This window comes from Medicago sativa, chromosome 4, assembly GCF_051527215.1.
Source record: "Medicago sativa cultivar Bolivia chromosome 4, Bolivia_mono, whole genome shotgun sequence".
In the NCBI taxonomy this organism is placed as follows: domain Eukaryota; kingdom Viridiplantae; phylum Streptophyta; class Magnoliopsida; order Fabales; family Fabaceae; genus Medicago; species Medicago sativa.
Genome location: NC_140752.1, coordinates 88,278,188 through 88,305,182, shown reverse-complemented (window position 1 = coordinate 88,305,182; position 26,995 = coordinate 88,278,188). Strand labels below are relative to the sequence as shown.

At 32.7% G+C, this 26,995-nt stretch overlaps 2 protein-coding genes and 1 non-coding gene across 5 annotated transcripts; 2 read left to right on the top strand and 1 right to left on the bottom strand.

Annotated features, from left to right (window-relative positions):
- The first annotated feature begins 10,780 nt into the window (after positions 1–10,780).
- On the top strand, positions 10,781–18,226 carry LOC146933359 (Transducin/WD40 repeat-like superfamily protein). 3 transcript variants are annotated; one of them, XM_085705153.1, is made up of 11 exons: positions 10,781–11,101; positions 11,187–11,286; positions 12,174–12,235; positions 12,461–12,520; positions 12,933–12,992; positions 14,666–14,728; positions 14,920–14,962; positions 15,958–16,035; positions 17,236–17,551; positions 17,634–17,787; positions 17,890–18,226. In XM_085705153.1, exons 1-11 carry the CDS (start codon positions 10,943–10,945, stop codon positions 17,977–17,979), a joined length of 1,185 nt encoding a protein of 394 aa, XP_085561279.1. In that variant the 5' UTR covers positions 10,781–10,942; the 3' UTR covers positions 17,980–18,226. The 3 variants fall into 3 exon arrangements, with proteins under 3 accessions (XP_085561279.1, XP_085561281.1, XP_085561280.1); XM_085705155.1 differs by lacking the exon at positions 12,174–12,235; XM_085705154.1 differs by lacking the exon at positions 15,958–16,035.
- Positions 18,227–20,304: 2,078 nt separating this feature from the next.
- LOC146933357 (cellulose synthase A catalytic subunit 8 [UDP-forming]-like) lies at positions 20,305–26,853 on the top strand. Its single transcript, XM_085705152.1, has 13 exons — positions 20,305–20,530; positions 21,251–21,354; positions 21,759–21,813; positions 21,901–22,069; positions 22,738–23,007; positions 23,194–23,539; positions 23,671–23,808; positions 24,065–24,190; positions 24,272–24,484; positions 24,791–25,013; positions 25,107–25,309; positions 25,496–25,849; positions 26,087–26,853. Exons 1-13 carry the CDS (start codon positions 20,353–20,355, stop codon positions 26,672–26,674), a joined length of 2,967 nt encoding a protein of 988 aa, XP_085561278.1. The 5' UTR covers positions 20,305–20,352; the 3' UTR covers positions 26,675–26,853.
- On the bottom strand, positions 20,975–21,046 carry TRNAD-GUC (transfer RNA aspartic acid (anticodon GUC)). The gene has a single exon. It is a non-coding gene; the product is annotated as a tRNA-Asp (tRNA).
- Positions 26,854–26,995: the final 142 nt, after the last annotated feature.

Genomic DNA, 26,995 nt, shown 5'->3' with positions numbered 1-26,995 from the left:
ACAACAAATTGTCAAAAAAAAATCTACAGAAACAATAGGTTAAGTTGTTGCAGACCTAATAAAATTAATAAATAATGAGGATAAGGATTAAGATATCTATTAAATTAAAAAAAATCTACAGAAACAATAGGTTAAGTTGCTGCAGACATAACAAAATTAATAAATAATATGGATAAGAATTAAGATACCTAACAAAATATTGTCAAAAAAAGACATAAAATTGGTGCGATGCATTTTTTTAGTATTAAATAAGTGTACAAAATATTTCCTTAAAAAAAAAGTGTACAAAATATTGTCAAAAAAAAAAGGCATGAAATTGGTTCAAAAAAAAAGTGTACAAAATATTGTCAAAAAAAAGGCATGAAATTAGTGCGATGAATTTTTCTAGTATTGTGTACAAAATATTGTCAAAAAAACAAAAAGGCAAGAGGATAGCAAAAAAAAAAAGGCAAGAGGATGGGAATGAAATTGGTGCGATGCATTTTTTTAGATGGAATTTGTTAGGTTAAATTACTGCTAACCTAATACAGCAAATGAACGGGAAAATATTAGGTTAAACTGCTACAGACGTAACAAAATTAATATATAAGGATAAAGCAAATGAGCGAGAAAAATTAGGTTAAGTTGCTGCAGACGTAACAAAATTATTAAATAAGGATAAGGATTAAGATATCTATTAAATTTTTGCTTTGAAAAATATTCACGGTTATTAGAGAGAGATTTTTTTTTGACCGAGGTTATTAGAGAGAGATGAAAAACATATATGATGCAAATTTTAGGATAGATTTGTTGCAAACCTAATAAGGAAGGGATTAGTGGAGGGAAAAATTAGGTTAAGTTGCTGCAGACGTAACAAAATTAATAAATAAGGATGTCTAATTTTTTCCTTTATCATTTATAAAGTGTAACAAACTGTATGATTATATATACTAGACCATCGACCCGTGCTAACGCACGGATCATATGGAAGGTAATATTTGAAGGTAATAGGTAACAAAATAGTTTAAATGAATGTCATGACTGTCATATAGTATTTCATAATATTAAGAATCATATACGTTGGTACTGTACCATAACATAATTTTCCATGACATCGTCCTTGATACCGTAACGTAACATCATATGTTAAGTACAGGGACGGAGCTAGGTACTAATGAAAAGGGGCAGCCGCCACCCATGAAATATATAGGACCCCTATAGGACTCATGGCATATTAACCGTTCGCCACCCATGCTTTCATATGAAATAAGATTTTGATTAAATTAATTAAATTAAATAGGTTTAATTAAACAAGGGTAATACAGTAAAAGTAAGCGTAGAATTTAGGTTAAAATTAGGGCAACAGTTAGCGTCCAGGTTAACTTTAATAAATAAGAGATAAGAGATAAGAGATCTCTCCGTTTGAAAATAAGAATTTGATTAAATTAACTAAATTAAATAGGTTTAATTAAACAGGGGTAATACAGTAAAAGTAAATATAAAATTTAGGTTAAAATTAGGGCAACAGTTAGCGTCCGGGTTAACTTTAATAAATAAGAGATAAGAAGATAATAATAATAATAATAATAATAATAATAATAATAATAATAATAATAATAATAATAATAATAATAATAATAATAATAATAATAATAAGAAGAAGAGAAAGAGTAGGAAGCAGATAAGGTTAAACCAGAAAATAAGCATTAGGGTTAAAACAGTAAATCTATGCAATATGTTTAGGTTAAAATTAGGGCTAAGATATTCACCCGGGTTAACTTTTATATATAAGAAGATACTTACTTTTTTATTATCCCAATTATATTCTTAAACAACTTTTTCTATAATAAATATTGTTGTTGGTGTCCTTTATCGTTTAAAAAGTGTAACAAACTGTATGCGTATATTTATACTTACTTTTTTATTATCCCAATTATATTCTTAAACAACTTTTTCTATGATAAATATTGTCGTTGGTGTCAATAAAAAAAAGGAATTTAGATAATATTTTATTTTATATTATTGATGTCATTGAAATAGATAATCATGGTCAGTTTGGTTTGTTATAACTTGAAAGCAACAAACATTTATATTTTTAGTTTTAATCAAAATTAAAATTTCATAAAAAAAACACCGTAATCAAAATTAAAATTTCATAAAAAAACACCGTTCGTAATTTTCAAAAGTTAGCGCAATAAAAAGAGCGGAAAGACGGGCACGCAAGTACCCGTCTTTTCGCTAGTATGCAAATAAAACTAATGAGTGATGAGTTTTAAAAAGGACAATCATGAAATATTTTTGGACTTTGATTTTTATATATTGTTAGTAGATATTCTTTCAAAAAAAAAATTTGTTAGTAGATATGACCATTATGTGTAACTAATTCTTTAAAATTAAAAACAAATAAAATAGTTTCATAGTTATTCATAATTAATTTTTTAAAAAACAAATAAATTAGTTTCATAGTTATCCGTGGAACTTGGTTACATTGGTGATGAGCATTATCCGTAGTTAATTTTATTAAAAACAAATAAATTATATTTAGCAAAATGACCATTGTGCACATAAAATTAAGGAGATCACGAGTTTTAATAAGTACAGTTATGAATCGCTTTCATCGCAGCCCCTCCAGTAGATATTGATGGTATTCGTGAGCCTGTTTCTGGATCTCTACTTTACGGAAACAATATTATTTCTGGTGCCATTATTCCTACTTCTGCGGCTATCGGTTTGCACTTTTACCCGATATGGGAAGCTGCATCCGTTGATGAATGGTTATACAACGGTGGTCCTTATGAACTAATTGTTCTACACTTCTTACTTGGTGTAGCTTGTTACATGGGTCGTGAGTGGGAACTTAGTTTTCGTCTGGGTATGCGCCCTTGGATTGCTGTTGCATATTCAGCTCCTGTTGCAGCTGCTAACTGTACTTCAATTTTTATATGTTGTTAGTAGATGACCATTATGCACATAAAATTAAGGAGATCACGAGTTTTAATTGTTAGTAGATAAAAACAAATAAAATAGTTTCATAGTTATTCATAATTAATTTTTTTAAAAATAAATAAATCAGTTTCATAGTTATCCGTGGAACTTGGTTACATTGGTGATGAGCATTATCCGTAGTTAATTTTTTTAAAAACAAATAAATTAAATTTAGCAAAATGACCATTATGCACATAAAATTAAGCAGATCACGAGTTTTAATAAGTACGGTTATGAAATTTTACAGTACTTCAATTTTTATATGTTGTTAGTAGATTATATGTTGTTAGTAGATATATGTTGTTAGTAGAAACTGTTTGAAAATAATAATAATGCTATGATTGGATTTAATTCGGGAATTTTTTTATCCACGAAGCATATATTTGGATCCACTTTAATTCCGGAATTTACTGCTAATATGGAGTATTAGATGTAGTACGTAATAATGAGCAGATTGGTTGGCTTCACGCCTAATATGCGAAAAATTTAAACTACGAAAACTACCCTTAAAACTAATACAATCTCGAATAATTGAGCCAACATAGTTGGGAGATTGTTGGTGAGCATTTAACGCTAAAACCACATTAGAAGCATCTGATTCTGCTATAAGATTCAAAAAAGACACGTCTTTTGCAAATTCCAAACCCTTCCGCATAGCTAAAGCTTCTGCAACCTCTTAATCTGGTAAAGAAAAAACTTGCCAGCAACTAGCACCAACGACAACACCTTCATTATCTCCAACCACAACACCAATACCCCACTTATCACCCTCTATTGGACCTGCTGCATCAACATTAAGCTTATAGAAGCCACTAAAAGGAGGTGTCCAATGAACATCAGATATTGGCAAAATTGGACCTCCACTTAGTGTCTCCACCAACACCGTACCATCACTCTTAAAATTCACAATAGATCTTTGTGCCTTTTGAACAGTGGCAGCCACATCAACATCAGTCCCCTCAAAACATTTCTTGTTTCTGGCACACCATATCTCATAACACAAGGTCAAAACAAGGACTATAATATTCTCATCGATGTCAATAATATTTTCCTCCAACCACTTATGAAACGGAATATACCTGGAATCATGCGAATCAAATACCACACCTAAAGAGGAAGCAAACCATATCTGCTTTGACCAATGACAGTCCATAAAGAGGTGTGAAATTGTCTCATTATGTTCCCCACAAAGGACACACAATGGATCGCTACTTATTCATTTTTTAAAAAGATCATTTTTTACTGGTAGTTTTTCATGTAGAATCCTCCAAGAAAAGTGGATGTGTCTTGGAATACTTTTTATTTTCCATAATTTTTTCCACACTTGGTGATTATTGTCCTGCGTTGAGCTATGTGAGCGATCTGCCTCACGCCTTGCCTTTAAGAAATGGTATGAAGTCTTCACAGAAAAAATAGCTGACCGTGAAGCACCCCACACAAATTCATCTTGCAATTGAGAGAAGGAAATTGGCAATTGAAGAATTTGTTGAGCCTCAAAAGGGAGAAAAATTTCATTAATTAAATGAGCATTCCAACATCGAATATCATGGTGAATGAGATCTGAGACAAACATAATATCACAATTAGGAGGTTTGGGGGACCAAATCTTGTGCCCATTTTGATAAGGAAGCCAATTATCCTCCCATACATTAATTAGACCACCGTCTCCTACTCTCCAAATACCAGCTTTCTCAATAACATCCACTCGTGCTTGCAAAATACTTCTCCATATATAACTTGGGCAGTAGCCAGTTATCATATTATTTAGCAAAATATGCTCTTAAGAATTTAGATTACATATGGATTGAAGAAACTCCGCCTTGTATTTCTGCAGTCTTGGCATTTGATTTATTGCCAGACTTCCGTTAATAAAATTGTATTTAACATCAAAAAAAAAAAAGATGTAGTACGTAATAAGTGGGAGTATCTCTTAATTATCTACGTAATAAATATAATTGAATCATACAGACTGGACTAAAACAAATACTACTAGTATCATTCCTTAAAAAAATCCTTAAAAAAATCATTTCTTAAAAAAAAAATCATTCCTTAAAAAAAATACTACAACTATCACAGATAAACACTACACCATTTCTTTTCAAAACTACGTACACAATATTCCATAAGATTAATAAAAAGAGTAATGGTGATGAATAGGTTTACATCCATCATTTTGTCATATAATCTTATTTTTTAACTATTTAAAAAAAATAACTATACCACTTGTAAAAAACAAATACATAAATTATATTGGAAGTCAGTGTAAAACTAATTTACACCGATGCATATTGTTTTTCTCTAAAAAAAAAAATCTTTTCACATTGGAATTTTAAGAAGTTTAATCAGTATACTCTTTTAGTGTATAATCTTTTTAAACATGCATCTAAAGATGTGTTGCTACATCAATTAGTGAATGTGATGATTCATATATTTTTATATTTATTAATTGACGTGACGACACATTATTTAATATTGGTGAATTTTATTTTTTTAAGGAACATTGGTAAAATAATTGTATTGAAAGCATTATCACCTGTTCAATGCACGCCTCTTGTGTCTATAAATAAAAAGATTTATGAATTCTAAAAAGGAAAAAAAATCACATATAATTAGCATAAAATCCCACATGATTAGCATAAAAAAGAAATATCGTGCCAATGGAGGAAAAAGGAAACACCATTAATACTAATTTTATAGTATATGTTAATTTATTAATTATTAATTTATTACTCATAAGAAAAGCATATATAGGTCTTGCTATTGCAATTCTACTCATGAGAAAAGCATATATAGGTCTTGCTATTGCTATTCGTTTCTAAACAAAGCAATGGCAGGAAGAATACACAAAAAATATGGCTCCGATGAAAGCATGGGAACCCTTTCTTCTTCCCAGCGATCACCACTCTACTACGTCGAGAGCCCCCAAAGCCTTGACGTTGAGAAACTCTCAATCCGTTCAAATTCGGTGGATTCAACTCCCACCCATTCCTATAACCACTCTCGTGCTGAATCTTCCACGTCACGATACTCTACTTCTTGGAAGAAACTTGACGAAAAAAATGATGAAAAGGATGAGGATGAAGAGGTTGTTCATGATTCGATTCGCAAGTACATTTGCTGCTTCTTTGGTTTTGTTCTTCTCTTCGCTCTGGTTTGTTTTATTCTTTGGGCTGTTGGTAGAAGCTTCAAACCTCGTGCCGACCTTGAGGTAACATTTTCTATACTTTCATGACTAGGTTACATTGCTTATAAATTAATTTTAATTTAATTTCTACGATGATCATGAGGATGATTTTTATTTTTATTGTTATTATTATCATCATATTTCAAAACACTTTTCTTTAGTTTATAGTCATTGAAAATGTACCCTTTTTTGATTTTGCTGCTTTGTAGTCATTGCAAATAGTTTTATGCCATATGTAATACCACTTCGATTTTTAATTATATGGATCAAACGTAATTTTTTTATAGAGGAATTGCAAATCGAATGACGACACTATAAATAAAGAGGTGCATAGAAACATCCAACAAACACACCCTAAAAGAAGGAATTGATAAATATTTAGATTGAAAAATAATATCGCAACTCCAAATGAATAGCCAACTTCCTCAAAAAAAAAAAAAATGAATAGCCAATCCATGTATCCAAAGCTGTAGTTTGAAATGCAAATATAAAGTTTCATAAAGTATTAGTAATTGGAAATACATATTTATTCTTGCCGACAACATATATAACATTGTTGATGAAAAATTCTGTCTTTCATTTTCTACATATATTTACTTTTTTTGTTTATTTATTTTATTTTGTTACTTGATTTGTTATTCCTACATGGAGGATTAAATCAATCGAACCATCCGGTGTTTCACCTATTTAGCATTGAGCTAATGAAGCATCTTCGTTGTAGCGTGACATTTATCGGTGTTTCACCTATTTAGCTCCCGCTTTAAATGGGCCCGCACAAGTGGACAGTGAGATTGGTCCCATCTGATTAATTGATCCTTTGATCCGATACCGAATTTTCAAAATAAAATTTATTTATATTTATTATTATTTACAACTTGGTTAGGTAAAATTTATTAAACTAATTTTTCTACAACTTTAATAATTAATATTTTCTTGCATTTTAATTAAAATAGTTAAATTAATATTAATTTTGATTTAAAGCTAATCACAGATAAAAAAAAATATATAAACAAGTGGGATCAAGTTTGGATTCTTTATAAACAATCACCATTCAACTAAAAATTACTTAGATCAACTATATATTGATTAAAGCTTTTTTTTTAACAAGTCAAAATGAGATATATATTAACGATAAAAAGTTTTGATCCTTAGCACAATAAGTGCCTAAGGAAACAAAAAAAAAGTTACAACAAATATTCTGCATAAACCAAGAGAAGTTTTTAAAGTAAAATCATCAGTCAATCCCCAAACAAACAAGAGGATGTTGCCACCACATATGATAACCAAAAGGAAAGCACACATGAATTGTTTGCCCACTTTAGTTCACTCCGTTGTAGGTACTTTTACATGAATTATTATTTTTTAAATAAAAATATTAACAAGTGTCTTAAGAAACTTGCTTAAGAAATCGATGAAAGATGGAGCTTCGACCCTCTTTGTAACCCAAAAAAAATAACTAATCAATAAAGGTAATTAACTTATGTATAGAAAACATTTTTTTTTTGAACAAATAACTTATGTATTGAAAACATGAAGTAATTATTACTTTGACAAGTATTTGTATGGTATTTCCAAACAAAAATTTATGTTATGAATTTTTTAGGCAATGATCTCATGACACTTAATGAATACCGTAGAACCTCGTCTTGATTTATGAGTTACTCTTATTTGTCTAATATTTGTTTTAACTTACGAAAAATAACCGAGCAGAACATTGTGTTCAAGAAATTGGATGTACAATTTGGCAACGATCGGACCGGAGTACCAACCTATTTGTTGTCATTGAACTCAACAATTACCATGATGTACACAAATCCTGCAACTTACTTTGGTGTACATGTGACATCAACTCTTCTGCAGCTTCGCTATTACGACCTCAAACTAGCTTCTGGTCAGGTACACCCACTTCTATCCCTTGTGAGAATCAATCTCTTCGTTCTTTGGTGCATGAGAATGCATCAATAAATAATTTATCAACTAAGTAGTAGGTGAAACACACACACACACACACATATGAACATTTATTAAAAGACACTAACTAATTTTTATGAAGGTGTCTTTTAGCAAAGTTATAACTAAAAAGTGGAAATCACATCTTGAGGTGTGGATTGTTAAAAGACACCTTCATGGATGGCTTCTAGCAAAACCTATATGTGTGTGTGTGTGGCTTAAATATGTCAATGGTCCCTGCACTTTCACCAGATTTTGGCATTGGTCTCTGTGTTAAGTCCAAGTTAAAAAAAAAAAAACTCAACGGTTTGCCACATGGACCAATCATTCCACGCCATGTTGCACACTAAAAGACAAAATTTCCAAACTCAAAATATTCCAAGTATTTAATTCATTATTAGTCATTGCACTTTCATCACTTTTTGTTGTTGGTCCCTGCATTTTGGTATTAGTCCCTGAACTTTTTTTTTGTTTTTCTTTTTTAAGATTTCAATGATATTATTTTGTTCATTATTTTTATTTAGAATAATTCTAAAAAAATATAATAAAAAATCATTTTTAATGAAAGATTAAGCTTTAATCTTATTGCATCGTCTTTTTTCTCTAAATGTGATGTCTATGCTGTCAACTGAGCAATGTTCACGGGGAATAATAGAAAAATTATTGAAATTATGAAATAAGCTAATTAAAATTATATGTTATTATATTCCAAAATCTTCAAGATAATAACAAAATATTTACATTTAATTACCATTGAGGAGTATATATTTTTTTTCATATATATTTACTTTGCCAGGAAAGATAATGTATATTTTAACATAAGATGAAAATGGAAGAGAAATTAAGGTTCTCTTATAGAGAAAAGTGTAATTTACTCTAAAAATGATTCCTATTAATAAATAAATTCTTAAATATTTAATAATAACTCAAAAATACAACATGACCATCATTTTAAATTTACATGTTTAACGGCTAACCACTCTCACGACGTATTTTTTATTTTTTTCCCTTTTCGTATTGTTGTGTTTGCCTACTAACCATGCGACTGACCACTGTCATATTGCACAAATAATGGAAATTTAAACTTTAAAGGTGATTCACCATTATTGAAGAATCCATATTGGTGATTTAAACTTAAAAAATATATTTTTATAATTTTGTTAGGGGAGTTTTTTTTTTAGAATTATTCTCAATAAAAATTATGACCAAAACAAGAATAAACATAATAATATCATCGGAAGATATTGAAAAATAAAAAAAAAATAAAAAATAAAGGGTTCAGGGACCAATACCAAAGTGCGGTGATCAATATCAAAAAGTGCTGAAGTGCAGAGACTAATACCAAAACTTTGGAATATTTTAATTCTAAAATTTTGTCTTTTAGTGTGCCACATGGCGTTGAATGATTGGTCCACGTGGCACACCGCTAGTTTTGGTTATTTTTTTAAGTTGGACTTAACAGAAGGACCAAAGCCAATAATTATACAATGTGCAGGGACCAATGCCAAACAAAAAGAAGTGTAGGAACCAATGCAAGAATATGGTGAAAGTGTAGGGACCAGTGACATATTTAAGTGTGTGTGTGTGTGTGTGTGTGTGTGTGTATATATATATATATATATATATATATATATATATATATATTCTTCACTCCAATTAATTTCTTCATGCTTTTATTTTGCCCTAAACAAGTAATAAAATCGGTATTTGCATCAAGAACTTGGTTAATCTAACTATTTTGATTGATTTCTTTATCATAATAGATGCAAGAGTTTCATCAGTCAAGCAAGAGTCAACAAAAGCTAGTTGTGTTTGTTTCTGCAGACCAAGTTCCGCTCTACGGTGGGATATCAATTCTTGGAAATAATACCATAGAAAACATGAACAATGTTGCAATGGCAATGAACATAACATTTGAGGTCAAATCAAAGGCTGATGTTTTAGGAATTTGGTCTACATTCTATCAGACAATTGGATGTCCAATCAATTTCCATGTCAACCAACTTGGAAAACCTCTTAGTTTGATAGATTCATGTGTCTAGAAGTAATTTATTGTTGTTCTTTGGATCTTTGTCTCAAACTTAGTTTGTCCAATCACTTTGTCTAAGACTTTGTCTAAGACTTGTAAAAAGAGCACGTATTTTTTCGCTTGACATTAATTTCTAGTGTTTGGGTAGAGCGTTGGTTAATAAATTTCGTCGTTTATTAGATTTGTATTAGAATAATGATGTTTCTCATTCATATCGAAATGCTAATCGGTGTGTAGATGTATAACAAATATTGCGTGTTATTTGGATTACAATCTCAAGATATACCAGACATGTCTAACTCAGTTTTAACATTTATTTTAAACTTACGGGGATTTCTACCTCTCACTTAACTTCTTTGTAGTTTTTTCTTGTTTATGGAGATAAAATATGTCGGGATGGAGATAAAATATGTCGGGAGAAGTAGCATTATTGTTTTTATATATATAAATAATATAAATGTTGAAAGACAAATGAATAAATTTGATTTGTATTAACATTACCCACCTCTTTTTTTTTTTTTTTTTTGAGAGAACATTACCAACCTCTTGTTAACGAGGAAATAAGGATTTGACTCAATTTATCTTTGTAAATACAAGATCCTTATTGGTTGGTAAAAAAAGAGAGTTAAATATTAGCGGTAAGAAATGGAGCTGTTTGTGTTTAGCCGTGTCCGGTGTGAGTGCGGCGTTGCGCGGTTTCAATATCACATTCCAAACCCAACAGCACTTCGGTTCCTTCCATTTCCTCCTAAAGCCTATAGATACATAAATACTTACATACACTCGCCGCGAATTTAGGTTTCAGAGAATCAGAAATGGCATCCGTGGCGGTGGAAGCAGAGGCTGAGCGTACGCTTAATCTTCAACCTCCTAAGACTAAGCTCAAAGGCCGACGATTGAAAGGTCACAAAGACAGCGTTAATTGCTGCATTGCCTCTTCTCAAAACCCTCGCATCATCGTCACTTCCGGCGAGGTCACTTCCATTATCTCTTAATTAGGGTTCATTATCCTTCACCATTGCTTCCTGTAATTTCAATTTCATTTTCTATATCAAATAGGATGGTCGTGTTTGCTGGTTTGATTTACGATGCAATGACGAACCGCAAATCGCTATGGATGTTTGCGAGGAGCCAATTCTTTCCTTGTGTTTTAAGTCAGGTCTGTTTATCACTGCTTACCAAAATCTACTTTTGATTGAAAGTCTCTGTCATGCAGATCATACCTGCAAAATTTCACATTAATACAAAAATGATTTTGATTGTTATATATGTATGTATGAAGATTAATATTTTTTTAGCTGACTCATGATCAACGTGATGGATAGTTATAATACAATAATTAAATTTTATATAAAGTTAATGGGTGGTTTAATATGTTAAACCTTCGAAAATAAACTCATGTCTATATGCAATAAAATTTTCTCCGATACTATGTTTGATATTCGTAACTTGGTATACTAGAGAAGTGAGTTATTGAGTACCACTAACAGTATAATTTTTTTTCTTCCTTTTGATGCTATTCCCATTTGGGCATTTATACCGTAACTCTTTCATGCGATATCCCTCCCCAGTTGGCAGTATGATTGATCATTGGATGATTGTAAAATGAATCTTTTTTACAGAATCCAGTGATCAATACTGCAAGAGGCGCGAGAATTTAAGTTACATAGAAAGTTCTTTATTATGAAAGGTGTGATTCGTTATCCATGGGATGCACGCACATGACCGTTTTGTATGGAGTTTTCCTAGCGGGTATGTTGACGGGTTGAATGTTCTGCTCCACCAATTCTCTCTATTTCTATCTATCTCCCTCACTCTCTCTCTATTTGTGTTTTTTTCTTTGAGGGGACTCTCTGTTTGTGTTTTGTTCTTATGTTAAGGACAATTACTTCTTCCCTCTCTTCTGAGATTTTTTCTCTTCATCATAATAAATTTCTTATTTTTATATAAAACAAAGAACCATCGTATGCAAATTGGAGACATCCAATTTGTGTCCTGTGGATAAGTTTAATTATATCTTTTGAAAACATTTGTCCCTTGAATCAGGGAACGAAGATAATATCTATGTCTCGTCAGGAAAGGAAATCAAATGTTTTGATGTGCGTCTGGTAAGCATTTTATGGGCTCCAAAGATGTTTGATTTCAGTACTTTTTTATTTTCATTTACTGGAAACCCCTCTCTCCTTATATTACCTGAGCGCACCTGCCATCACTTTTATTGAATTATTCTTTTTCATATCAAGGATGTATGTATGTATGTACGCACATTACATTGTTTAGAAAGATCATTGTTTATATTACTGATTTTCTGTATACTGTGTTCTGTTTTGAAGGCTACCACTAAATGGGAGCCACTGGAGAATTATAATTATAACAAAGAGGAGATAAACAAGGTAGATAGTAGGATTTGTATTCAATTTCAATGTTATTATGCATTTACTTGAGATTGTTGAATGTTTCTACTGCCATCTGAATTTACAACAGCAAGGTAAAAGTAGACACCAAATTAAGGTCACAAACCAGCAGCAAAGTAGTGCTTAATTAGGTCATTGAGTCTGAGTTCAGCACTGCTTTGATACCGTGGTTAAACAGAGTTTGAGATAAATTTTATGTGTGGCTGCGTGTTTGATGTCTTATTTATAGCTTGATTACAATAACAATCAATCATCAAGAGGTTATTTATGCATGTGGTCTTGTTTCATAAAGGACATTGGGATCGTGAAACTAGATTACTGCATTATACCTGAAGTTGTAGTCACTTGTACATGCCTCTTTTATATTACAATTATGTGTGTGATTTTTCAGGTTACATGCAACTCAAAGTCCTCATTTCTTGCTGCAGCAGATGATAGTGGCGAGGTGAAGGTATGTCTCGTATTTATTATTGTTGTGCGTTGTAATTTTCTCTTGTGTAATACTAATACCACATTTATCAACTCATGAAATTATGAATATATCTTTTTTCCACTTATAACGTGTAAGAGATCTAAAAGCCATTCATGAATTTACTCCTAATACCATAGCTTAAGTTTTGAGATAATTAGTTGATCCTTCATTTGGTACTGGACTTTATGTAACCAATGTCACGAGTTCAATCTAAAATGAAGTCAAATTGCATACCAGGTATAGTGAGTTTGTTTATTGTTCATACTTCAAGTTGTCTTCAACAGTTCAACCCAGAGGGCTCTTTGCATGGGGTGAGTGGGTTAGAGTTGGATGAGAAATGATATTTGTACAACCATTTTGTAACAACTTTTGGACAACTTTCTCTCTCATACTCACATTGTGTTATCACTCTCTCTCTTCCTTTTTCTCTCTTTGTTGTTTTTGACCAACAAGAAGAGAGAAAAAGAAGGTTGTCACAAAATGGTTGTGCAAATATCAAATGATAGAAATTAGAGACAGGTAGTCATTTCTAATTAGAAATAGATGGTTGTCACAAAAGTTGCACAAAATGGGAACTTGATCAGAATAACAAGAAAAATATGATAGAAATTAGAAATAGGTAGTTATTTCCTATCTGATATGATATCTAAGTAACATTATGATCAATAGAGTTTCTGATGTCCGAAATAGGAAAAAAATTATGTCAACTCGGTAAAAGAATATGGAGATTATTGAGGTAGTTTGTCAGTGTTGGTCTTACCCTCCAACCCTCTCACTCATTTCTTTCCCCGTGTTTTCCTCCTTCCTCCTCTTTCTAACAGACTATGTCTTTCCTCTGCTATGCTGCCACATGTGCTGGTGGTTGCATGAAGTTAGTGTTTCTTCTTCTGCTCATGTGTACGTCCTTCATTTGCTCTATTTCAAATTTTTTTTGTCCATCTTGCCATCTTGGTAATACTAGGTATGCTAACATAAGACCATTCACGGGCCTTCTCCTAGTGCATTAAGCTTTTGGGGTAAATGGTCCTTGATATCATGCTCAAATATATTTAATCTCCTTTGGGCACCATAAATCTGTTGGATACATCTTGTTATTTGCTATTGACGAAGAGCCTTGATGTATAGGTTGGAGTTGTTACAATGAGATTAGATAGTCACAGGTTCAAGTTGTGAAACCAGTCTCTTACATATGGCAGGACTATCTATAATAGACTTACAATGGGTGCAACTCTTCCCTAGGCCCACTATGGCTAGAGATTTGTAGCACTAGGTTGCCCTTTTTATCTTGTTATTTCCTATGGTGACATCAAACTAAAAGCTCTAACTATTGATCTTTTCTCAAAATAACCATATAAGTGTGCATGATATTGTCAAGAGATTCCCAGTTTCCTGTTAATGTTAATTTATTCTCTCATAAGAAACCATATTTGCATTGTATTCTAAAAGAATCAAAACATGCCACAAAACATGGTAACATACAGTTTTTTTATATGTTATTTAGAAATTTTATTTTTTCTTTTCCTCTGTACCGTGGTTTATTTTTTATGCACTTTTCCTTTTCTTATTTCTTTTGATTTCAGAAAACCTGAGTTATTGTTGCATTCTTCATCTTTATTTTCTTCATAATTATTGATTGTAATTTCTTTTGACAGATAATTGACATCAGGCAGCACTGCCTTTACAAAACATTACGAGCCGAAACTGGTCATACAAGTGTATCCTTATTGTTTTTTTAGCTATTCTTTACTACATGGCTGCCAATTCATTAAATCACGAGTTTTATTTCAACCCACTAATATTTCATCTTTCCACGTGCGATTTTTTCTCCTATTGTTTTGTTTATCTAAAGTTAATGAGTAATTTGATATCTTAATATTGTTCATTTCACCTTGACCTTGTATTGTAGATATGTAGCACTGTGGAATTCCTTCCTTGGAGATCTTGGGAAGGTAGTCAAACAAAGTTTTGCTTATTTTTCCTGGATAAATCTCTCTCTCGCCCCCTCCTACCCCTCATAGTAAAATTTATGGTTTCCAATGAAAATAAGATATGACTGTCATGTTTGAGATAAACTTTTGTAAGTTGTTGCAGTTTTTCTGTGATTTATACTACACTTTAAGAAAAAAAATTCATTCAAAATATTTAAATGAAGAAAGAAACTGACATGGATGTTACAACATTTTCTTCTTGAGCTGGTATTGTTCTAACACTGATTTATAGAGGTTTTCTGTATTTAAACAGAAGCAGTCACACAGAAATCGATATATCCATGTCATAATCATTGATTGTAGCAAACTGACTATCCTGGCTGTTATTGCTTCTGTCATTGTCACCTCGCTGATAATCAGACTATAAAGCCAATGTAGAATACACAAAGCAAAGTGTTCTTGCTTCTGTCGTTGTCACCGATAATCAGACTATTGTGCCAATGTAGAACAACACAAAACAAAGTACTTTAACTCCTGAGTTAGGTTGTTGTGATTTTCTTGTTTCTACAAGTGCTCATATTGCAGTTTCATGCGCAGACCTGGCAGGCCAGTTTATTTAATCAAAATGTCACTTGTAGACTTTTTAGGGTTGATTTCGATTCCTTTTGCAAATGTTACGATGTTCAAATTTGCGCTGTTGTGTCACCTTAAATAACCTAGTTTGTGTGCTTAAAAACTGTATAATGTACATGCATAAACAAGAGACGTGAGCTGCTCACGGTTAAAAGTTATAGAAAATAGTATATAGGAAAGTTCTAACAAAAACACATCAAAGATATTTAGGGAAGTTCTAACAAATATTACATAGAGACTTAATCAAAAGAATTTGCATGCGCATAGGTTTTTATTTATAATTAAATTTCACAAAACTTTTTGGTCTTAGGTTTATGCTAGTCTTCTAGAAACTTGTGTTCATTATGTATAGAATGTTGACTCCTATGTTTGTTTTTTCCCAGTAATTAGTGGAGGTCTTGATTCAACGCTTGTGCTGTGGGAATTCTCCAAAGCACGCCCCTACAAAGTACTTAATTTTGGTATATTTTTTTTGTAAATGTCTGTCTTTATTAATGTACTTCTGAATGAGACAACTAGAGTTATCTAAATAATAGCCTTCATTTGTTTTTGAATTTTGATTTTTGCAATAATACAATTGTTCACATCTCTACTTATTTTGTTGTTCGCAAGTAGCAAAAGAAAACTTTTTAGTATGATAATTGTTTTAGATTCTTGTTGAAGGCTTGTGCAACCGGTTATCCTTCACCATGATTCTAGAAGAGATAGATTGGAAAGCTTTGACTGGTTAAAAATATTACCAATGCAATTTAAAACACAAAAATGGTGGTTTATGACTGGTGACTTGGTATGCAAGTTACATGCAGTTAGCAGGTAGATCTTTGAAAAAAAAAATATAGTTGTTATTAAAATTGGTGTTTTGGATACATGTAGACATGCGGCTTGCATGCATGTTCTTTGTGAATAACTGGACTTGTGGCTGATACTTAATGCAATGTAAATTAATGATCTTTTTGCTAATTTGTTTTCAAAGTTGAATTTTACATTTTTTTATGGTGGTGTTTTCTTTTCTTTGTTTGGATATTGCGTTGGATGAGTGGTAAGACTAGACAGGATAGGATTAGGAATGACAACATTAGAGAGAGAGTGGGGGTAGCACCTATAGTAGAAAAGTTGGTAGAAAATAGGCTTAGATGGTTTGGACATGTAGAGAGAAGACCGTAGATGCCGTTGTTAGAAGAGTGGATCAAATGGAGGAGAGTCAGGTTAAAAGAGGTAGAGGAAGACCTAAGAAAACCATTAGAGAAACCATTAGAAAGGATTTATAGGTCAATGAGTTGGATCCAAATATGGTTTTTGATAGAACACTATGGCGTCATTTGATCCATGTAGCCGACCCCACTTAGTGGGATAAGGCTTGGTTGTTGTTGTTGTTGTTGTTTGGATACATTTATACATGAGGCATACATGTATGTACTTTGATGATAACTAAACTTTCGGCTGGTGCATAATACAATGTAAATTAGTGATCCTTTTTTAATTTGGTTTTTATAGTTGAATTCTACATTTTATAGGTCGACTTTTTCTTTTCATTTCTTACGAACAGATGCATACACTTAACACTGATAATAGTAATATATATGCAGTAAAAATAAGTGAGTGGCAACAAATGTGAAAAGAAAACTACCCAGTTTGCTAATGCTGTCCTTTCTTCACTGCAGGTAATGTGAGTAATAGCGGTGCCGGGCAGTGTTTCAATCCTTCCTTGATTCATGCAATAGCTGTCCCCGAAATCGACATGGTAGATAAATTAGGCAAGATATGTGCTGTTGCAGGGGGTGATGTTATCAATGTGATTGATATTGATTCAGAAATCTCTGCTGTAAGGTCAAAAAGCTCTTCGATTACACGAAAAGGATCACAATCAAGATTAAAAGGTGGTAGTTCGTCTAGCAATGCAAATGCAGATGATAATGTAAATAAGAGATTGCTGTTTGATTACACTATAGGTGGTCATACTTCAGCTGTTTCTAGCCTGTGAGTTCAATTGATCTCTAATTTATTTAGCAACTTTTAGACTATGTTCAACTTGGCCCCTAACTTGATATGGGTGACACAGGACATTTTCGATGTTTGGGGAAAGAGGGAAATTCTTAATATCTGGGGGAAACGATAAGTTGGTGAAGGTATGGAATTGGTCCAGATATACCGATGCTGGGTCAAGTGACGGCAACAATGATATCCTACATTTGAACATTTGTGTACCCCAAAAGGTGAGTTTTGTACACTTCATTGGAACTTTTGTTTGCTAGTAACTTGTTCCTCTTGTGCCAAATTTGTCTATTCCATGATCATTTATACATTTTATTTTGCAGGTCAATTGGCTATGTACCACCTCAGCTGATACAGACAACCTTGTTGTGTGTGACACATCTAAAACCGTAAAGGTCTATTCTTTAACATAGTTTCAAGCTGAGAGTAATCGAAACGTTTTTATGTTGCACTTGAGAGATCATGCTCAACAACTTAAAAGCACATGGGGTTTTAGTCTAGGTATACCTGCTTAAATTGAAGAGCATTAGTCAATTATTATTATTAGTTTTTTTTTTTTTTAGTTTTTTTTATTAATGTAGCACCACAATTTTGAAGGTTTTATGTGTGTTTTGATGCACCATGAAACGATTTTAATGTTATATGTAGGTCTTTCATGAATTTGATTGATTGTTTTAAAAGATAATTTGGTAGATTGAATAATTGAATGGTGTTCTTTAATTTAAGGGATTGAATTACCGTTTTGCAAATTAAGGAAATTAAATTGTCTTGACTTTTACAATTTTGAAGTTCAAAATGCTGGTGAAATGTGTTATTTGTGAGGTTTTCCCGAGGGGTATTAAGTGGTAATCCCCCTCAAATCCAGCCATTTTTTTCCAGCCGATATCCCACCGGAACATCCGTTAACGGTTTTTTATCGTCAAGTTTTGAGCTTTGCGGTGGAGGAGAATTTCCCTTTGTATGGAAGTATAATGAGATGTACTAACATCCTTGGTTATTCGAGATCAAGAACCTGTAATTGCTTAGAGTAGGGTGTTTTGTCTTTCATCGTGTATTTAGTGTTGTGAGTCGTCAGTTTGCATAATATGAGAGCACTTCATTTTTATGATAATGACTGTAGAGAATTTTTTTTATGAAAAGAGAAAACATTTATATTTTTATGGAAAAAATTTAGGGTGAGGGGATGAAGTCCTAGTACATAATAGGAAAAACTTTGGGGTAACTTAGGAGTACTAGTGGGGCTCAAACTCGAATCTTTAAGGTCTAAGATATATCTTTTTATCACTAAACCAAACCCTTACAATTGTTTTATGATAAATTTTACAAATATTAACTTATTAAAAATAAATAAATAAAAGATATCCCCATTTGCATATGTTGAAAGTGATTGAGAGAAATATTGTTTGTTGGCTGCACACTTGGTCAGTTATAAATTGATCAGCAAATTGTGTAGGTTGGATGTCAACCAGCTTTTTCCCAATGATTAGTGTTGTCGGCGGTCGCAACAATTTGATACCTTCAACCAACAATTGTTTGATCCTCTATCATATACTCAAATAGTTTTGTTTGATAGGTGCAGATCATTCATAAGGGTGTGTTTTGTAAGCTGAATATACATATTTTGATGAACGTAATTGTTTTGCTCCATATGCATTGTTTGGAGGTTGTGCGTTATCTGTCAACTTTGCATCATAACAGTGAACCATATTTTTATGACAACGTGAAACACATAGTCTAATAGACACATTTCTTGATATCATCATCATCATATCATAATATAATCATCATCATCATATCATAATATAAAAAATCTTAATATATTAAAACAACAATACTAGACAAGCATTTAATCTAAAAGTGACTAACGGTAAGAATCCATCATCTTTTTTTTTTGGTGGTGTCCGAGGTTTGAACCCCGGACATTATATATATTATGTATTGTCCTTATCAGCTTAGCTAAGCTCACGGGACGTAAAAATCCATCATCTTATAATATAGACCTATTTTGTAATCTCTTTCAAAATAATATTTTTTGGGTGAAATGTCTTTTAAAATAACCAACACATGCTTTATTTTAGGAAATACAAATTTTTAGTTTTAAAATTCTTATCCTCTTTAGTTAAAGTTTTAGAATTTCTGACTATCTTGTGAAATATTTTCAAAATTTATGAATAATATTAAAATAAATAAAATTATAAGATAAGTACAAATTGTGAAAAATCAAGACTTTTTTTTGTTCTAAAGAGATCAATGAAGTGTTGAAAAGTGAAGAATTGCAGGTTTGAAAACATCTTACCATTTGAGTTGTACTTGTGTGACATGAAAAATTAAAACGTTAAATGGACTAACCGTTAAAATTGAACTTCAATTAGACTTTTTATATGAAGATCGTCATATAAGCTAATCTAAATTTTGATAATCTTTTGAAAATGTAATTTATATATAATTTTTTGAAATCTGAAAGATATAGCACGTGCAATGAAGCCTCATGGAGAATTTCCCACAATAAATTAAAACATTGTTCATTCCATCATAAGAAAAAATTGACGTTGCTTCTCAACTCTCTGTCTCTCTCAGCTGGTGCCTTTTTGTGTCACTTGAAATCATGACACTAACAACTCAACCTCAAAAATAACTTACCACCACTTTAGACGGTACTAAAAAAATTGCAATATCAAATCACTCCAACAGGCTAATTATATTTCATATAAATGCCATACGACTCATGTGCATAGATTGAGAATCAAAAGTTAGACTCTAGAGAGATATATATTGGTGAACCAAATATGATGCCTTCCGGTGCTCCCCTCTGCAACATTTGTGGGGAACAACTAGTGCTTAGTGAGAATGGGGAAATGTTTGTGGCTTGTCATGAGTGTAGTTACCCAATGTGTAAGGCCTGTTTTGAACATGAAATCAATGAAGGACATAAGGTTTGTCTTAAGTGTGGCACTCCCTATGAAGGTAACCTTTTGTTGTGTACATTATATTTCAAAGCAAACGTTTATTATTTGTGTTTATTTATATATGTGGGTTTGTAACTCTTTCTATACTCCTAATTTCAATCTACATGTTATGGTTATTTGTTTACGAATGAAATGATAGTTTTTGTTCTTTCTTTCTATAACACAATTATTTTTTATTACTTTTAAAAAACCAATATGAAAATTTGTCAAAAAAAACTAATAGTAATATGACCATCTTATATTCTTTAAATTTTTAACCACAAATAAGAAAAATTCCTTACATTCAAAAAAAAACAAAAAAGAAAAATTCCTTGTTAATCATGCATTTTTTTTAAGGGGATTGTACTGCTGCTGTTCTCAACATACTTCGAATGGGTCCCAACAGAAACAAGAAACGGGCCCACCCGATCATAGAAATAATTAAAAAACTGAAAAAAAAAAACGCCGTTGCCGGGGATCGAACCCGGGTCACCCGCGTGACAGGCGGGAATACTTACCACTATACTACAACGACCCAATTGTGACAATCAACATGTTTTAACATACAAATCCTGAGACTGTTCTCTCACATTTCATTCTTATGCGTTTCGCGCTCTCACATTGCACGATAATTTAATCCTGTTGAAATCCAAAATCCAAACTCTGCGAAGAATGGTGGCGAAGCAAAAGTTTGTTACTTGATTTACTCACTGTGTTAAAGAACTGTATATTTGTGTAGGGAGAACAAATGATGATAATGTTGATGATGAGCGCGACGACGACGATGACATTGTGGGTCATGAAAATCCATCCACAGTGGCTTCCCAGATCAACAACTCTGAGGTAATGTGTTACCGTAAATTATAGGAATTTTGAGGGAAATGAGAAATCTGAAATTAGGCAATGTTTGGATAACAACTTAATTTGCAACTTATAGCTTATACACTTGTAATTTAAGCGCTTATGAATAAACTATTTCTGTTACACATGTTAAAATAAAAGAAATTTGTTTTCGTATAAGTTATAAATTGTTTTCATAAGCTATCTTGGAGTATTTATGTAAATAAGCTGAAAACAGCTTAACAACATGTCATAAGTTGTTTATTTAAGTTTTCTAAAACAATCTCACAAGTGCTTATGTCAGTAGATAAGCTAAAATAAGACAATCCAAACATGCTCTTAGTATGTTTATTATTATTGTTAACTTGTTGGAATATATAGTGACAACCACATCTTGAATTTTGTAGGATGTTGGAGGACTTCATGCTAGACATATCAGTACAGTGTCCTCACTTGATATTGGTAAATGAGAGAGAGTCTAGATCATATATTTTGGTAAAATTTATTTAAAAATAATCTTTGATCGTAACAATATGGTTTTTCTTGTAGAAGAAGTAAAAGAAGAATCTGGGAATTCAAAATGGAAAAATAGAATGAAAGGCTGGAAAGGGAAAGGGAAAGTGAAGGGGAAAGATAAAAAGAACAAGACTAAAAAGGATGCACCTACGGCTGAAAATGAGGCTGCAGTTCCACCGGAGCAGCAGATGGAAGAAGTTCGGTAAGTTCATTGAGAAATGAAATAGAGTTCCTCAAATGGACAGCATATTGTGTATTACAATAGTAGTTTTAATAAGTCGACAAAAAGTTTCAGACCTTAATCAGGTTAGCATTAAGAGAAGCTACATGATAGATATATCCCTTGTGTGCAGCTCAAGTAGTAAATCGAGGAATTGTGGTTTGGTTTGATACATTGAGTGGAATGAAAAACAAAACAAAAAGATCTATTAATTTTCAAAATCTGTGACCATTCTTACATACTTATAAGCTGGAATCAGAATAATAACATTTTATTCTCCTACTAAGAGATGAAAAAGCAGTCCAGAGATTTTCTTTTTCACAAATGTAATTGTCTGAAGCGGATGGATAGAAAAAGATCACTTTAACCTTTAGTCTTTATGTGTGCCAAAAATGAACTTTTACTATTTATTTTATGACCATCTTCCACAGTATAGAGAATTGCAAACAGAAGTTGCTGAAATGTTAATTTTTTTATCTACTTGCACATATTAATAATTAGTAGTTCATGAAATTGTTTTAAACCATCAGGTTGCACTTGAAAGACCGTCGATTTTATTCGGAATATGTAGTTCATCAAATGCTTATTGATTCTGAATCTGTTAAAAACAACATATATTCATTCTATAATTTGCATGATCTGCTTTGCAGGTCCACAGAGGCTGCTGCTCTGCCACTTTCAGTACTTATGCCAATAGTAAAATCCAAACTCGCACCATATAGAACTGTGATAATTGTGCGGCTAGTAATCTTGGGTCTTTTCTTCCATTATCGAGTTACAAATCCTGTTGAAAGTGCTTTTCCTCTGTGGTTGACATCTATTATATGTGAGATTTGGTTTGCATTTTCCTGGGTGTTGGATCAGTTCCCTAAATGGTCTCCAGTTAATCGACACACTTATATTGAGAACCTCTCTGCAAGGTAAACACACAAAGTTTTAAAATATTTGGATCCTTATGCGTTGTTCTTTAAGCATGACTTGGACATAATATATTGTAGAATGAGTGAAGGTTAACATGGTAAACTATACTTAAAATAAATGTCAGAGTTGATACTGAGCATGCACTTCGGATTCTGATGTACACTTCTATATTTATGCCATGACAGGTTTGAAAGAGAGGGCGAACCCTCTGGACTTGCTTCTGTTGATTTTTTTGTCAGTACAGTCGATCCTTTGAAAGAACCACCATTGATTACAGCTAATACAGTGCTTTCTATCCTTGCGGTTGACTATCCAGTAGATAAAGTATCTTGTTATGTGTCAGATGATGGAGCAGCAATGCTCACATTTGAATCTCTTGTGGAGACAGCTGAATTTGCAAAGAAGTGGGTGCCGTTTTGCAAAAAGTTTTCAATTGAACCAAGAGCACCTGAGTATTACTTCTCACAAAAGATTGACTACCTGAAAGACAAAGTGCAACCTTCTTTTGTGAAGGAACGTAGAGCAATGAAGGTAAGCATGTTAAACTCACTCTTTTCATTTATAATTTAACTAATTGGTTGACCAAACTGAAGTAGTTATTAGTTTTCATAAATTGAGTATCTTAGAGAAACATCTTTGTCATTACCTTTCAATTCTGTCAGAGAGAATATGAAGAGTATAAAGTACGAGTTAATGCTATGGTAGCTAAGGCTCAGAAAACACCAGAAGAAGGATGGACTATGCAAGATGGAACACCTTGGCCTGGAAATAACTCACGTGATCACCCTGGAATGATTCAGGTATGTCCATTATTTCTGTATGCAATCAATTCTCAATGCATAATTGCTGATCATGATAGGCATAAAGAATGTATAAATTACTTTGGGTGGTTTTGTATCAAAGATTAAAATCAGATGGAAAACTTTTATGTTCACAAGATTGATTGATTGGTTCCATTACTCAACTATTGTCACATTTACACATTCGTATTATGCACTTCTCATAGACTGCCTTATTCTTTGCAAAGTCTGAGTTTTCAAAAAAAATATCTTCCAGGTTTTCCTCGGACACAGTGGTGCTCGTGATATCGAAGGAAATGAACTTCCTAGGCTAGTTTATGTTTCTAGAGAGAAAAGACCAGGATACCAACACCACAAGAAAGCAGGTGCTGAAAACGCACTGGTATGTATAGATACCTCAATAATGTTTCATATAAGGTCATTAAGATTTTATAATGCTTGATGTTTGTATGGATTTATCCAGGTGAGGGTGTCTGCAGTTCTCACAAATGCTCCCTTCATTCTCAATCTTGATTGTGATCATTATGTTAACAACAGCAAGGCTGTTCGAGAAGCAATGTGTTTTCTCATGGATCCAGAAGTTGGTAGAGATGTTTGTTATGTACAATTCCCCCAAAGATTTGATGGTATTGACCGTAGTGATCGATATGCCAACCGCAATACAGTTTTCTTTGATGTAAGTTTATGGCAAAGCATCATTTTCTTATGTGGAAAAATTTATCTCATCAAACAAGTATTTTGAAGAAATGCTCTTAGTTTCAAGGCAAAGAAACTTTTGTTTTCTGTGTTTTGTGATCAAGAGTCCAATTCTATTACATTTTGTATGTTTCTATGCCAAATTATCTCATCGTAAGCAATACTAATTCAGTGATTTTGTTCGCGCGCGTGTGTTGTATTTTATGTATGAAGTGAGAATCATGACCACAACCCTCTAGCTTCCAATCTTCCCCATTTTATAGTCTTTTAATTATACACATTTCAGGTAAACATGAGAGGACTTGATGGCATTCAAGGACCAATGTATGTGGGGACTGGTTGTGTTTTCAATCGGCAAGCACTTTATGGCTATAGCCCACCTTCTATGGTCAATTCACCAATGTCTTCATGCTGTTGCTGCCCCTCCACCAAAGAAGTGTCACGGGTTTCTAGAGATGGAAAAAGGGCAGAACTTGATGCTGCAATTTATAATCTCAGGGAGATTGATAGTAAGCACAGTTAATTTTTCCTATCATTTTCAGATAAGCGTGAAGCAGAATCTTCAAACTGTAACATTCTCCTGGTTTCTTTTCTTCCTGCAGATTATGATGAGAATGAGAGGTCAATGCTAATTTCACAAATGAGCTTTGAAAAAACTTTTGGCTTGTCTACTGTTTTCATTGAATCTGCATTAATGGAGAATGGAGGAGGGGTACCAGAATCTGCAGATCCTTCAATGCTGATCAAGGAGGCCATTCATGTAATTAGCTGTGGGTATGAAGAGAAGACTGAATGGGGAAAAGAGGTTTGGCTTAAATGTTAATGTTCTAGCATAAAGTCCATCTTTAAATTATCGTTTCCTTTTCTCTTTTGTAATGATATTTTTGTTAATGTACCTATAACAGTTAAAATTCCACTTGAGGTAGTTTCACTTTTTAATTAATCTATAGTTTAGTTTTTGATCAATGAACCTATTTTCTTGTCTTTTCAGATTGGTTGGATTTATGGTTCAGTTACTGAGGATATCTTAACAGGGTTCAAGATGCAGTGCCGAGGATGGAGGTCGATCTACTGCATGCCCTTAAGGCCTGCATTCAAAGGGTCAGCACCTATCAACTTGTCTGATCGGTTGCACCAAGTCCTTCGATGGGCACTTGGATCAGTTGAAATTTTCTTAAGTAGACATTGCCCCCTTTGGTATGCAGTTGGAGGAGGCCGTCTCAAATGGCTGCAGAGATTGGCTTATATAAACACCATTGTTTACCCTTTTACATCCCTTCCTCTAGTTGCTTATTGTACTTTGCCAGCAATTTGCCTTCTCACAGGAAAATTTATCATACCAACGGTAATCTCCTAATCTTTATTTTTTTGGTCTAGCACACATAATTATAGAGAAAGTTGTTAAATTTCAGTTCAGTCCCCATGGATTATCTAATAATTGTCCTGTAAAATATAATTTAGTTTGTAAGATTGAAATTACAACCAAGAAAATCATTTATAGGCTTATAGAAACAAATACAATTCAATAAATAACGAACAGTTTATATTGTACTAATACTTTGTTCTTTAAAAATGTATACAGCTTACCAACGTTGCAAGTATTCTCTTTCTTGGACTTTTTCTCTCTATTATAGTGACAAGTGTGCTTGAGCTGCGTTGGAGTGGTGTTTGTATTGAAGATTTATGGCGTAATGAGCAGTTTTGGGTGATTGGAGGTTCTTCAGCTCATCTGTTTGCTGTGTTCCAAGGATTTCTTAAGATGTTGGCTGGTGTTGATACCAACTTCACTGTCACTGCCAAGGCTGCTGAGGATACCGAGTTTGGTGAACTTTATATTATCAAGTGGACTACTCTCTTGATTCCACCAACAACCCTTATCATTATTAACATGGTTGGTGTTGTTGCTGGATTTTCCGATGCACTTAATGGAGGATATGAGTCTTGGGGACCTCTCTTTGGGAAGGTTTTCTTTGCCTTCTGGGTGATTTTTCATCTCTATCCATTCCTCAAGGGTCTCATGGGGCGCCAAAACCGCACTCCTACCATTGTTATTCTGTGGTCAGTGTTGTTAGCCTCTGTCTTTTCTATTATTTGGGTCAAGATAGACCCATTTGTGAACAAAGTTGACAGTGAGAGCATCGCTGAAACTTGTGTTGCTATAGATTGTTAAGTCACTTAAAGGATGCTTACCAAGAGTTTTTGGAAATATATATGTAAAAAGATGCATACATGGTTAATGACTTGATCCATTGCTTGTGTGAGTCATAGCTCATGAGGATTAGTTCTTTGCTGAAATGTGTAACCATATTGAACTAAGATTGGAAATATATGTTATAAACTTTAGCCAAACTTTCTCTTTAATTTAGGATTGTAACATAAATGCTTAACATCTTTTTTTTTATTATAAGAATATAAGAAAAATGCTTAACAACTTGAACTATCTTGTATTTGTACTCCTTGACCTATTTAAAAATTGAAGCATGTCAGCATT